This window comes from Cornus florida, unplaced genomic scaffold (assembly GCF_030987335.1).
Source record: "Cornus florida cultivar Cherokee Brave unplaced genomic scaffold, ASM3098733v1 CherokeeBrave_3.0.0_Hap2_Chr03, whole genome shotgun sequence".
Taxonomy (NCBI): Eukaryota; Viridiplantae; Streptophyta; class Magnoliopsida; order Cornales; family Cornaceae; genus Cornus; species Cornus florida.
In genome coordinates this window covers 186,541-202,071 of record NW_026775573.1, presented here as the reverse complement: position 1 = coordinate 202,071, position 15,531 = coordinate 186,541, and the positions used below count along the sequence as shown (strand labels likewise).

Below are 15,531 nucleotides of genomic sequence, written 5' to 3'. Positions count from 1 at the left end.
AAGTATCACTTTAGGCCTTAACAGATATGTATTTAGGGGCTCGAATATGCATATATTTAGAGCTCATCAATCACCGCCATCCCGTGTTATCCTTCTTGTTCGTCGTCGACCGAGCACATCCTTGTTAGTTGTCGGTGGGTTGTTCAGAGGTCTCTGCTGCCGTCGTTTCACTGTTATCGTGCTTGCCCCTTTATCATTGTTCACTCCTTGCTCGTTAGAATTGCTATGGGACTTTGTTACGGTCGATCCGTGCGTGTGGATTTGATCGACCTCCATTTTCTCAGGGCTTTGTTGCAGCTCCCTTATCATCGTGGTGGAGGTAGCGGCGGTAGTGAATACATAGTGGTGGGTGGTTTTGGAGATGAAGACGATGGTGGGTTTGAGGGAGAGGCAGTGTCGGCTTGTTTGGGATAGGGTTTAAGAGGAAAAAATTGGATTTCTCAGATGAGTTGTACCCGATAACCCATTTACATTTATTTGTTTTAAGGGTATTTAAATTTATAATTTAATTTGTCAATAGTAGCAAAGTCAATTCACCATTGTCAGAGCATCTTTGTCAACTTTATCAAACTTGATGAGTGTCATTGTCCAAAAATAGACCAACTCATATATGACTTTCTTACCCTAAACCTAAAAAAATGTCATTATACTTTATACTAAATAATACGTCGAATTAAGTTAAATTCAATATACCTTAATTTTAAGGTGAATGTGTAAACAAATGGCAATTAAATCAACATCCTCCAATTTTATAATGGTCCCGTTCAACCAAACGCAGTCTCAAATTTAAGCAAAGCCCATCAAAAGCAAAACAAACTTTAGGCAACTTTCTCCGCAGAGGATTTGCGTTCTTTACTACAACCTTATTTGTGTACGACTCCGACTGCTGTTCAATTTGTTAGGTAAAACCCTCCTTGCAACATCAACGGAATAACTGAGGGTTTGTCTGAGACGAGAGCTGAAATTGGATTTCAAGGTAAAAACTACTAACTTTCACCGTTCAGCAATCGTTGGCAACGAGACCAAACCTGGCTTCGGATATTTGGAATCGCTTGTTCCCTCCACAAACACGAACCAGAAGGTCGTCTATTGGACTTTCAATTTCTCAATTGGGTTTGTTCGGTCGGCGGACTTATCCTGCAATGGATTTGAACTTCTTCAAGTTTTGTTCAGGCCTCAAATTTCTCGGCTACTTCATGATCCTTTTTGTCGCCGCTATTATATTCGTTTCATATTACGCCGTTGTTGTTCTCACTTGGGCCCCACACCTGCTACAAGGTGGCTTCACATCCTTTCTATCATTCATCATAATCGCTGTATTTCATGTCCTGGTATGGTAAATCACTTATTATTTTCCATTTTTCGTATATATTTATTTTTTAAATAATTCTTCAGTTGCTTTGCGTTTGGAAGCATGGAATCTGCACATTGGAATTGGAGAAAAAATTAGTTTGAAGAATGAAATATTTAATTTTCCTCCAATTCCATGCTACCAAGTTGTTATGCTGTCTTTATAATGTTAATTACGTAGAACCTCAACTTGTTATCTGCAGATTTTTTTCATAAGTTTTATATTTTATTAGGGAGATAAATAGTACTCTTAATTTTGGTATTTGGGGTTGTTGATCATCTGTTAAGAAGTGAACGCATCCATCCCATTTTGCAGCTTGTATTGTTATCTTGGAGCTATTATATGGTAGTCTTTCGGGACCCTGGTTCTGTTCCCCCAAACTGGAAACCGGTATTAGAGGAGGGTGGTCCTAGGTCGTCATTACCAGATTATGTTGCACCTGAGAACTCCACTTCTACTTGGTCTTCTTCAGATGGGCTGGAAAGAAGACCAGCAGTAGGATACTGCAGTCAATGTCAAAATGGCAAGCCACCACGTTGCCATCATTGCTCTGTTTGTAAGCTAATTTCACTCTCTTTCAACTGAGTTTTCCTATTTCTAATTCACTTCAGTATTTCTGCTAATGCTCAGCTTCTCCCTGTTCCTGTTAGTTCTATTAGTTGCCGTGTAAAAACTACACGGGGACCTAGTTATATATTTATACACATATATTTGGTAATCAAGCTTTGAAACAAACTATTACAAGTGATCAAGGGGCATCCGAACATAAAAAAAGAAGAAGTCCAAAGGCACTGATCCATAATAAGGAAAGACAAAGGGCAAAACTGAAGCAAATGGAAGAACAAAGAATACAATAGGACCCAATAACAGAGACAAGCATTGAGCTCTGTTTGGCTCAAAGCGTGCCCGGTAGCGGTGCGCGTTTTCTCACTTGCTGGTGTTCCAGGACCGTTATTGGTCCGATTTGAAGCTAAGCTGGACGAGGCTGAGCTATGCAATGCCAAACAAATATTATTTATTCTACGGCCGCATGGGTATGTAGAATTTGCCTTATTTGACTTAGGCGACCGTGGAGAGCAGAAATCAGCCTCACACAGGTCCTTGTCACTTCGGCCCTAATCAAAGGGCTCTGTTAACTTAGTAAGTGCTATTTTTGGTATTTTCTGTTAAAGCGAGAGATGTCTCGCAATGGTTCAAGGAAAAGTAACTTTCTCGTCATTAACTATAACAGTAGATGAAGATCAGTTATAAGACTTGGCTGTTACAAGGATTTGGTCCTAATTCCTAAGTGTAGCCTATCATTAACCAACTGCAAGCTTACTTTAAAACTATAGCTTGTAAAGCTGAATCGAAACTAAAACTACAACATTAATGGAAAGAAAGCAGTAAATTTCTCATGGATGGCTGAGATGGTCTTCCAGTTGGCATTTAACATGTGGTGAGGGAAAGCTAAGACTTGATGGGACACACTTTACAGAAATTCTAAGGTCTTGAAGAGTCTGTTTATTGCTGGTTTGTGATATATTTGGAGGGAGAGAAATTCAAGGCTTCATGGTTCTGAATCTTTGTCTCCTGATACTGTGACTAGACTTTCTCTTATGGAATGTCTTGAAGTTCAGAATGCTACTCTTGATGATATTCTTGTATAGCTTTTGGTTGTTTGTTCTTCTTTTGTATTGGAAATGGGCCTTCTCATTATTTGTTTTTTAGCTTGAATTAGTGGCCTATTTGTCTTTTCTCTTAGGGTATGCCCTATGTGAACCTATACTTCAATTCTTTATCTTAATACAATACAACACCAATTATGAAAAAAAAAAATTTAAAATAAAAATAAGCCTTGATGGGACACTTTAACTGTCGCATTCAATGAAAGGAGTGGGCGCCACTCCTGATGTGACAGCTTAGACTTCTGATTGTGGATTTCAGGCACTCTAGGGTCCATCCGCAGAACCCATCACTCCTCTCACTTCAACTTAGAGCAGTCCCATCGTGTTGTTATGGCCAATGTTATGGAATTCTTTATCTTGTAGCCGTTGAATCGTCATGGGAAGAAGTTCCAATGAAAAGGTATATCGTTATTATGTGGCCAAAGAGTTTGTCTCTGATTGCTGTTGATTTGGGCGAGGACTCTTTGGAAATGGCCTTCTCCTTGTGAGCAAAGTGGTTACGTACTCCTTAGATCTAGCTGTGATACTTGATTATGGGCCTCCCTCTGGGCCGCGCAACCAAATTACTAATTTGGGTGCAAACATATTGTCTCACTTTTTACTGATGCTATCGGCCGCTCGTGAGGATTGCTTAAAATTCGAATTTCCCTCTTAAGCATTGGCGCCAAACACCGGTTATGTGGACAACATGTGGCAACTTTGTCCATGAAGCGATATGCCAACTATCCTGATCCACGTGACACTGCCCTATTGGCCTTGCATTTAATGCTTCTGCACGATCGTTGCTTCAGACGCCCCAGTTTCCATCATTGAACCACTGTCATGACGAGTGTTACAGTCCTAAAAGCCTTGGGTCTCTAGAGATAATTATAAAACCTGAGTTAGTTAGAATTTACTTTTTCTACCTCCTCTACTTTGCTTTCTTTGTACTCTGACCCTCTCTGTAGTTTCAGACGATCTTCTGCAACTTTTGGCAATCCTGCAATATCTTTGCTTGTCGCTTCCGTTCCTCCGATCATTGCCATCTACTATAGGAGAACTCTTCACCGTTCTAGGCTCCGTAATTCGTGCTGTGGTTTGTAAGTGTTTCTTCTCTTCTCCATCGTTTCTGTTACTCGGAGCTTTGAGGAAATGGATCAAAGGGGTTCTCCAATCATTATCCTCTGTGGCCGTTTAAAATGGAGTCTCTTCTACCATTGGTCTGCTTTGTCCGGCCTTAAGTTGATCCTTCCTTTATCTCTATGCCTGCGCCCCAAGGAAGGGAGTCCAAGTCTAATGGGGTCTTGCATTGCGTAGAAGGCAAGCTTCTCTTTTCTATCTTGACAAATCTTTTGGCCATGCCTTGAGGGACTCTAAAGTCTGAGGCGATTTGAGTCAAGTCATTGGCTTCTTCGATATAAGCTCTGGGAACATGCTCAAGGACTATCTCATCAAAGTTTCTGGCTAGATGAGAGGTTATAGAGTGAAATTGTCGGAGGTTCCAACTTTCACACTTAAATCTGCCTAGGAGCTGCTGAATCAACAGTAGCTTGGAGTCTCCTTTCACATGGACTTTTCTTGTTTCCATTTCCATCAAGATTTCAAGGCCGATGATACCTGGTTGCTTGAGCATTCAAAATCCAAGAAAAAGGAAAAACACGCTAGGATTATTAGGATTCTAGTAATGTGATTGGCAAATTATTAGGATTCCAGGCCCAGATGGTTTCACTATGAAATTTTTGTTGGAGAGTTGGGAGGTGGTTCGGTACGAGGTTATGGGCACCTTTCATGTGTTTCATTCCACGGGGCGGTTTGAGAAATCACTAAACGCATCCTTTATTGCCCTTATTCCTAAGATGGGTGGTGCTTTTAAAAAAAGGGGATTAGACCTATTAGTCTGATTGGGTGCATCTATAAACTCATCGCAAAAGTCCTTGCGTTTAGATTGAGGGAGGTGCTGGATGGAGTTATTTATGAGTCTCAGAATGCTTTCATCGGCGGTAGACAGATCTTGGATTCCGCCCTTATTGCCAGTGAATGTGTGGATTCTAGACTTTGCAGTGGGGCTCCTGGTGTTCTTTGCAAGCTGGATATAGAGAAAGCTTATGATCATGTCTGCTGGATTTTCCTGTTCTATCTGTTGGAGAGGATGGGTTTTGGTGAGAGATAGAGGAAATGGATTGTTACATGTGTTTCCACTGTCAGATTTTCGGTGTTGGTGAATGGGTCTCCTACGGGGTTTTTCGGTAGTTCTCGCGGCCTGAGGTAGGGGACCTTCTCTCCCCGTTCCTGTTTATTATTGTTATGGAGGCTTTTAGTAGGTTGATGAGAAGGGCGGTTGACTTGGGTTTCATTAGGGGCTTCAAGATCGGCCCTGACTCGGTTCAGCAGATGGAGATCTCTCACTTGCTATTTGCGGTTGACACTATTGTTTTTTGCGAGTCAGAGGTGTCCCAGTTGAGGTATTTGAGATGTGTTTTGGTTTGTTTTCAGGCTGTCTCTAGGTTGAAAGTCAACGTGGGTAAGAGTGTTCTTGTCCTTGTGGGGGAGGTCCAGTAGGTGGACACTCTGGCGGCTATTTTAGGGTGTGGGACGCAATGCTTCCCTATCTCGTATTTGGGTTTGCCGCTGGGGGACTCGGCCAATAGGGTGGGAAGTTGGGACTCGGTGATTGAGCTGGTCGAGAGAAGATTAGCTGGGTGGAAAAAGCAATATCTTTCTAAGGCTTGAGGCCTTTGTGGTCTTTTATTTTTTTGGGTTCCGCTCCCTTTCTGAGCGTTTTTTATAAAATTTTTATTTATAAAAAAAATATCTTTCCAAGGGTGGTAAAGTTACGTTAGTGAAAAGTACTTTATTAAGCCTCCCAACGTACTTTCTTTTGCTTTTTCGGGCTCCAGCCTCTGTTGTTGGAAGACTTGAGATGCTTCAATGAAACTTCCTTTGGGGGGGTCGCGGAGAGGAGTTTAAGTATCATCTTGTCAGATGGGAGCAGGTTTGCAGGCCTTTTCAGTTGGAAGGGCTTAGGATTAGGAGATTGGCCCCCTTCAACAGTGCTCTTCTTGGCAAGTGGCTTTGGAGATTCAGAAGGGAAAGGCGTAGATTATGGATAAGGGTTATTTCGTGTTGTTTTGTTTGGGGGGGGGGGGGGGAGGGGAGAGAGTGGGTGATCAACTTGGCTAGGCACCTCTGCTAGTGGAGTGGGGGTGTGGAGGGCTATTGGGAAGGGGTGGGATGAATTCTCCAAACACATTAGATTTAGAGTTTGGGATGGAAGGAATGTCCGGTTTTGGGAGGACTCCTGGTGCGAGGATAGGCCTTTGGCTCTTTTGTTCCCAAGGCTGTTCAGGATTGCTGTTGATAAACATGCTATGGTTGCTAATTGCTATCGCCTTGATAGCGGAAGGTTATTTTGGGATGTGTGTTTCCGGCGATCTTTTCAGGATTGGGAGTTGGATGATGTCACCGGTTTGTTGGCTTTCTTATACAGACAGGAGGTGGAAGGCACCGGGGCAGATTCCCTCATTTGGGTGCCTTCTACAGAGGAGATGTTCCAGGTTTGGTCCTTTTTTGCGTGCCTCTTTGGTTTTCATGGTTCTACCTTCCCGTGGAAGATGGTGTGGCTATCTAAGGCGCCTCTTAGGGTGGTCTTTTTTGTGTGGACTGCAGCTTGGAGTAAGATTCGGACAATTTGAGGAAGAGAAGACATATCATTGTTAATCGGTGTAGTCTTTGTAAGTTTAATGGGAAGTCAGTGGATCACCTTCTTTTGCATTGTCCTGTGGCTCACGACTGTTGGAGTCTCATTTTTGGTTTGTTTGGTATTCATTGGGTCATGCCTCGGACTTCTCGGGATTTACTGGATATCTGGAGGGGCCAATGGGTGGGGGCTCAGGCGAGAGATTTCTGGAGGGTGACCCCTTCTTGTGTTTGGTGGAGCCTTTGGAAAGAGCGGAATATAAGATCTTTTGATGGAAATGAGTCCTTCATTGGGGTGTTGAAATTTTCTATTATTTGTACTCTTTTTTGTTGGGGTTGGGGGAGAGATTTTTCTTCTCTTGAGGATATTGTGGACCTCTTGAGTTCTTTGAGTTTATAGTTTCTATTTTTTTGTACAGCTTGGGGCGCGTTCCCCTTTTGAATGCTTTCTAATACATTTTACTTATAAAAAAAAAAAAAAATTTGTAAAACAAAACTCACTCAACGTAATAGTTAGGTGAAATTAAGCGTGAATAGGATATGTACGTGGTGAAGAAAGCTACATCAAAAGGTCCAAATATCATCAAAAGGGCAAAAAGGTCCAACATCATGTACAAGGTCAAAGATATCACTTTCGCAAGTAAGAGCTTAAAAATGTAAGAATGACACTTGATATCATCTTTCACATGATAGGTTCATGTATACATGGGTTACATGATTTTTTTATTTTATTTTTATTTTTTATAAGTGTATACATGGGTTACATGACCATAATCTAAAAATTGCATTTACAACCTAAATTGTGTTTAATTTTAGTCCATATATACGAAATTAGAGAGAAAGTGTTTTTACATGTTATATATTAATATATGTGATGTTTTGACCCTGTTCTCACTTGCGGGTCGTGGACCCTATATAGTACTCTTTTGTAACCCTATATATTAGGGCGTTTAGGGTTTGGAGTGAGATTGATTGAGACATTGAAAATTGCAGAGAAAGAGAGCGAGAGCGAGAGCTAGGGTTTGGGAGCTGAAACTTGTAATCTCCTATTTTTTGCATAGTGAAAACTTTCGCTGGATCTCTACTGTGTACGTAGGCATTGCCAAACCACGCTAAATCATTGTGTTCTTTGTGTGTGGTGTGTTTACTTTCCTATCGTTTGAGTTTGTTGCATTTGTCATAATAATATATAATATATGTTAAGATTAAGATTTTTTGATAAGTAATAATAATATAAAAAAGGTGCTTAAAAGGGGAACGCCTCCCTATTACAGAAATAGAACCGGGACTAAGGCCCCAAGGAATCCAAAAAAATAATTAAATCATTAGAAGAAGAGCAAGAACTCCTCTTCACGTAAGAGAATTGAGAGCGAAGAATGTAATGTTTCACCATTGCCGTAGACGACTCTTTATCTTCAAACATTCTATTATTTCTCTCCTTCCAAATACACCACAAAACACAATGTGGGATAATAAGATTTTAGAGCTTTCTATTATATAGATACGGATATATTTTCCTTAAACATGTATAGAAGGTTTCTTATTTATTCATTGGACCATATATGCTAAGTTTTAGTCCTTGTGCATCAAGAAAAAGTTTTCCAAATATGCATTCATGCTTAGTTTCTTAAGTTCTAGGTTTCTATAAACTTGGACATTGCTTGTGCCTTGGGAAATCTGTTTTTTAAACCTTCATACCTATTATAGACTCGTAGATCAAAGTCATGAACATGTCGATCCATCAAAGCTAGTAATAGTATCGATCACAGGAAGCTTTAGTTGTGTTAATCGAAGTCATGGACTGATCACATCCCAAGCTGTGTAAATATCGATCACAAGAAGCTGTATTAACATTGATCGAAGTATTGATTGAAGCTATACACACGTCGATTGAACTTAATTGGAAACTTGGGATTTGATTCCTAAAATTAGTTTTCTTGATGAATAAGACATAGACATGGGGAACAAGTTTAGTTCTCTGTAAATACTAGGTCTTGCACAAATCCTAGTATGGTCTCTAGCTTATGATGCCCTTGAATGCTAATTAAACCGAATTAAGCATTCTTGGATATTTGTTTTTTTTTGTTTTTTTTTCCACAAGAAGTTATGTGTGGGAGTTCATCTTGTGAGATTAAGGGCGCGCACACATAGATATTACATATCATCATTCATTTATATCATTTGCATTAGATATTGTGATTATGATGTTATATAAGTGTTGATAAAATTGTTGCAGTACTGTGCTTACAAAGTGAACATCAACACCTGCGCTGAGTTAGGAACTTAGGACTCCAAATAGCAACAATCTAATGGCAGACAGATTGGTGTTGTAAAGAATTCAAGGTGAAAAAGCAAAACTCATGAGATTGAGTTGAGTTAATGGGATTGAATTGCTGTTAGATGGATCGGCTGGAGGATGACGTGAAGAGATCTTCTGGAGTGCGTTGAAGTAAGGCAATTGGGCTGTGAGGAGGAATTAATTGTGGTGAAACAAGCATTGAAGATTTGGTGTCTTGCTGAGTCTGGATGTAACTAGAGTTCATAGGGTTGAAGGGATCTGGTTGTAATTCTTTATAGTGGATTGCCTGGCCGGACCAAGTCTTGTAGTTTTTTGATTCCGAGGAAGGGTTTTTCCACGTAAATCTGGTGTGCACGTCTCTATACTTTCTTTACGTTAACAACACTTTTATATTGCTTTATATGAATAAATGATTGATCATGTCTTAAACATGTTATCAAGTTAATAGCAATCGTCACTTGTGCATGTGTGAGAAAGCAATTAACCAGATTAATTACCTTCAAGATTGGTAAGTATATTTAACATTTGTTTAATTTGTTTAATTAGGGTTGTGTGGAATTCAAATTGATTATCGAATAAATCAAGATTGAAAATTGGTAATTTGAATTCATTGAAAAATCACCAATTGGTATCAGGGTATATATCTCTTTAACAATTGATATATGTTTGCACTTAATTGAATTGTGTATTGCGTGAATTTTTAAAAGGGTCAGAATTGGAAGTAGACCTATTCACCCTCCTCTAGGTCTATTGTGATCTAACCATCTTGTTCGCTGCGTTCTTGGTTGTTACTTTATGGTCTCAGTCGAGATCTCTTCAGTTAATCTTAGTCCTGAGTTGATTGATAAAATCCTTATAGTGGTATATTGGTTTGTACTTCACTTTAACGCACGTTTTGTTTGCTTTAGGGGAGATGATGACCACCTTTGCGCCCACTGCTTGTGCGGTCTTATTAGATCCATCAAAGATGAGTTGCCAAGGAACTAACTCGATCATACACATGGTTGAATTATCAACATGCTCCCCTGTATCAATTGTTGGGTGATCGGCCTAGAAATAGGCTAAGGCCATGCCTTTGATGGATTTTTGAGGATAATAAATTAACTCGAACTCCATCAAAGCTAAAGTCCATTTTCATATCCTTCCTTTTAATATATTTGATTAGATGAGTTTGGAACACGATATGAACTTACACAAGAAGCACATAGACTCTTAATTTCATAGATGCAAAATATAAAGATAAGCATAGTTTTTCAATGGAGGTATAATTCCTCTCTGCTTGAAGCAAGACTCTGCTTATATAGTTTACAGCTTGGTCAACTCCCTCGTTGTAATCTTGGGCTAGCAGAGCTCCTACGGAGTCTTCAACGGCCGAGATACAGAGCCTTAGAAACTTGCCTTTGATAGGAGGCATAATTATAGGCAGGCTGGATAGCCTCAAAGGCCTTTTGGTGCTCGGCTTCCCATTTGAATTTCTCCTCCGGCTTAAGCTTGAGAAGGGGAGAGAAGGCTTGGATTTTGCCTACACAATTGCAGATAAACCTTCGCAGCAAATTGAGTTGGCCTATCAACCACTACAGTTCCTTCTTAGTAGAAGGAGGTTTGGCTATTATGATTGCCTTAGTCTTGTTCTTGTCAACTTCAATCCTCCTTTGGTGGACCAGGAATCCGAGGAAGTTGCCCACGGTCACCCCAAAGGCACACTTCAAAAGATTCATCTCGAGTTGATGCGACTGCATTCTTTATTTGACCACTACATCATTGATGTAGACTTCCATGAATCGGCCAATCATATCATGGAAAATGGCAATCATTGTCCTTTGGTAGGTCGGTTCGGCGTTCTTTATGCTGAAGGGCATCACCACCCATTAAAAGAAACCAATGGCTTCAGGGCATCTGAATGTAATTTTGTGGAGATCTTCCTCAGCTATGTAGATTTTGTTGAAACACTTATATGTATATATGCATTTAGGTTGGGGTCTTATGGTAATTAGATATAGGGTTTGTGGCTGTTATGTAATTAGGCCTTTATTGTATTGTATTGTATATAAACTCTCCTTATGTTTTAGGGTTTGTATAATGAAAATATGAGAAGTTACTTCAGAGGCTCTCTCTTACGGTCTCTCTTTCTCTCTCTCTGTGTATTTCTACAATATACATATCTTCATTTTTACATGGTATCAGAGCGGATCAAAATTGTGAGTGTGGGAAATTGCAATTGTATTGTTCTTGTATAAGATCTGTAGAGTTCAGAGCTCGCGACGGTATAGATCTGTAGATCTGTTCGCGACGGTGGTGTTGTTGCCGTTTTGGGTGTCGACGAGCTCCCCGCCGTTTCTCGTCGTCGTCGCTCGTCTCTCGTCGTTTGGTCTCAGATCTGAAACCCAGTTTTGTTACTCGCCGCCTTCTCTTGCCGTCGCTGCTTGCTGCTTGGTCACCGGCGGCTGTCGTCGTCGTTGCTGGTCGTTGTTTGGTCACCGACGGCTGTTGCGAGGTGCATCGCTGCTTGCTTATTCCATCGTCGTTGCCGCTACCGCTGCGTACTCGCCGGAGAGTTGAGAGACGAATGGTGTTTGGCTACAGGTGCTCGCTATTCTAATCCAGGTTAATATAAACCGGATTTGTTTCGGCCCGATCCAAGGTCCGGCCCGTCAGACCCGATTTAGGATCCGGCCCGTTCGACCCGATCCAGGATCCGGCCCGATTCTCTTGTCGGGTCTGTTCCACTCCGAATCTTCTTTTGTTCGCGGTTGAACTCTGGTCTTGCCTTCTCGTGTGCAACAGCCTCTTTGGTAACTTGGCAGAGATAAGTTTTCTTTTTCTTTTCATATTCACATCTCCATGCCGGAAGATTCAAATGTTGCCTCTGGGTCTTCTGGAGTTAAATCTTCTGCAACATATATTGATCCTGTTGGGCTGCAAATTACATCTATGAAATTAAGTAATTCCAATTACTTACTATGGGCTCAAGCAGTAAAGATTTCTTTAGGTGCCCGACGAAAGCTGAAGTTTATTACTACTGATCCTCCATCAAAAACATCAGCAACATATGAGGAATGGGAAACTGATAACTATATGGTTATGTCTTGGTTGTGGAACAGTATGGAACCTTCAATTGCATCCACCTTTATGTTTGTCAACACTGCCAAGGCAATCTGGGATGCAGTTAAAGAAACTTATTCCATGGACACAAATGTTTCGCGCATATATTCTTTGTATGAAAAGATATTTCATTCTCGTCAATCTGACTTCTCTGGTCAAGGGCTTGGTGAGTATTACAGTAATTTCAAAAGCCTGTTAGATGAGTTAAATCAGTACCACCCCTTGACTACTGATCCTGATGTTCTCAAGCGACAACGTGAGGAATTTTCTGTTTCAATTTTTCTTGGTGGTTTGCACCCGAACCTTCATAATATTCGGGACCAGATTCTTGCGGGTGATGGAGGACTTCCATCTTTGGGTAACATTTACTCCCGCCTACTTAGGGTTTCAGAACAATCACATGTGACACCCACTGGAGTGAAAGAAAATTCATCTATGATGATTCCTTCTATTTTTCCACAGTCCTCTAGAGGTCGTAATAGTTCTACTGGCAACAGAGGGTATGGTGGAAATTCAAGAGATATTCCTAGTGGCAACAGAGGGTATGGTGGAAATTCAGGTAGTTCTCGTGGCGGTAGTGGCCGCGATAGAAGTCGCAATCGCCGTGGTCGTGGACGTAGTGACACTCGTATGTGCAGCCACTGTAAAGGTACTAACCATTCTGTTGAGAACTGTTGGACTCTTCATGGGAAACCAGCATGGGCAAATCAAGCAGTATCTTCCTCTGACCTTGCGGGGTCTCATCCCTCTCTTGGTCAGACTTCTGTATTACCATCACCTGCAGCTACTAGTGACACTGTGACACTATCACTATCACGAGCTGAGTTCAGTGCTTTGGTCAACCGGACACATCCCAACTCTACTGATGTAATTAATTTTGCGCAATCAGGTAATATTGCATGCTTGTCCGATTTACAGACTTCAGCATCCCCTTGGGTCATTGACTCTGGGGCTTCTACCCATCTCACAGGTGATGCCTCTCTATTTTCTAACTTTCAGAAGTCTAGTTCCTCATCTTTTGTTACTCTGGCTGATGGTAGAACATGTTCCATTATTGGCCAGGGAACAATTAAATTAACCCCATCCATTTCTTTATCCTCTGTGCAATTAGTTCCAAATTTTCCTTTTAATTTATTATCTGTAAGTAAATTGACTCAAGCTCTGAAGTGTTTTGTCACATTTTATCCTTCGTCTTGTGTCTTTCAGGACCTCAACACGAAATAGACGATTGGTGGGGGCAGTAACAGAAATGGCCTATACTATTTGGATTGCAAACCTTCCACTGTTGCTTTACATTCCCAGATGTCTGTGTACCAGTGGCATTACCGGTTAGGTCATCTCTCGTTGTGGTATTTGAAGTCTGCTTTGCCTTTCCTTGAGTCGGTACCTATTTTAAATTGTGAGTCTTGTCAGTTGGGTAAGCACCATAGAGTGCCGTTCCCTCCTCGTATTGTTAATCGTCGGTCTTCTTTATTTGAATTAGTACATACGGACATTTGGGGTCCCGCTCGTCACACTAGTCACTTAGGTTTTTCTTATTTTGTTACCTTTGTTGATGATTATTCAAGGATGACTTGGTTGTTTTTAATGAAAGACTGTTCTGAACTGTTTTCCATATTTCAAATATTTTTAAAAGAAATTGAGGTCCAATTTGGGTGTGTTATACGCACTTTACAATCTGATAATGCTATGGAGTATGTCAAAGGTGCTATTTCTAATTTTTGTGACTCCCGTGGTATTTTGCACCAAACTTCTTGTTCTTATACTCCTCAACAAAATGGCGTAGCTGAACGGAAAAATAGGCATTTAATTGAAATAGCTCGTACATTGATGATACATATGCATCTTCCAAAAGCATTTTGGGGTGATGTTGTTTTAACTGCTTGTTATTTAATTAATCGTATGCCATCTTCCGTTCTTAATTGGAAATGTCCTTACTCCTTTGTTTTTCCTACTCGACCATTATTTGCATTGCCGCCTCGTGTTTTTGGGTGTGTGTGTTTTGCTCACATATTACGTCCTGGCACTGATAAATTGTCTCCTCGTGCCATTAAATGTGTCTTTATGGGATACTCTCGGACTCAAAAAGGTTATAAATGCTGGGATCCTAGCACTCATAAGGCTTTTGTGTGCATGGACGTTACATTTTTTGAGGATACTCCTTATTTTTCTTCACATAGTTCATCTTTAGATACCGAGCTGCTGCTTCCGTTACTTGTTGTGTCAAATTCATTACCCTGTGACCCACCATAATCACCTCATGTGCCACCGCCTCTTCAAGTGTATAGCCGTCGATCACGAGTAGCCCCCCCCCCCAATTGTCTACTTCTATTGAGGCTCCTCCTGCTACTGATGATCTTCCTATTGCATTACGTAAGGGTGTTCGCTCCTGTGTCACTGCACACCCCATATCCAACTTTGTTTCCTATAAAAAGGTATCGCCCTCATTTTCTTGTTTTTTATCCACGTTATCTACTACTGCTGTTCCAAAAACTGTGCAGGATGCTCTATCTGATACAGCTTGGCGCAAAGCCATGATAGATGAAATTGATGCTCTTCATCATAATGGGACATGGGATCTTGTTTCCTTACCCCTCGGCTCCAAAACGGTTGGTTGTAAGTGGGTCTACACTATCAAATATCTCCATGATGGATCTGTTGAGCGATTGAAGGCTCGTCTTGTTGCAAAGGGATACACACAAACCTATGGTATTGATTATGATGAGACCTTTTCTCCTGTTGCGAAAATTTCTTCTATCCGAATCCTTATTTCTATTGCCGCCAATCGTAATTGGCCATTGTTTCAATTAGATGTGAAAAATGCTTTCTTACATGGTGACTTACATGAAGAGGTTTACATGGAGCAACCACCTGGATTTGTTGCTCAGGGGGAGTCTCGTTATGCTGTATGTCGACTTAAAAAGGCCCTGTACGGATTGAAACAATCTCCAAGGGCTTGGTTTGGAAAATTCTCCGAGGCGGTACTTTCCTTTGGCCTTAACAGATGTGAGACAGATCATTCGGTATTTCACCAACATACTAAAACTGGCTTTATATTTCTTGTGGTATATGTAGATGATATTGTTATAACAGGTGATAATTCTGACGGCATTGCAAAATTAAAATTGTTCTTGCAGAATCGGTTTCACACAAAGGATCTAGGCAAACTCAAATATTTCTTGGGTATTGAGGTTGCTAGATCCAAGGAAGGTATAAGTCTATCTCAAAGAAAATATGTGTTGGACTTGTTAAAAGAAACAGGTATGTTAGGTACTCGCCCTGCTGATGCTCCTATGGACCCAAATATAAAATTATTACCTGATGAGGGTGATTTATTTGACGATCATGGCAGATATCGACGTCTAGTTGGGAAATTAATTTATCTCACTATCACCCGACCTGACATTTCATATGCAGTTAGTGTTGTAAGTCAGTTC

General features: G+C 40.8%; 1 protein-coding gene across 4 annotated transcripts in view; it reads left to right on the top strand.

Annotated features, from left to right (window-relative positions):
• Positions 1-766: 766 nt before the first annotated feature.
• Positions 767-15,531, top strand: part of LOC132298869 (probable protein S-acyltransferase 12) — a 50,828-nt gene continuing 36,063 nt past the window's right edge. Inside the window, exons 1-2 of one of the 4 annotated variants that reach the window (XM_059795204.1) lie at positions 767-1,331; positions 1,667-1,907. In XM_059795204.1, the coding sequence (XP_059651187.1) occupies positions 1,143-1,331; positions 1,667-1,907 (430 nt within the window). In that variant the 5' untranslated portion in view covers positions 767-1,142. The remainder of the gene's footprint in view (positions 1,332-1,666; positions 1,908-15,531) is intronic. The other 3 variants (XR_009479979.1, XM_059795202.1, XM_059795203.1) reach the window with 3 other exon arrangements.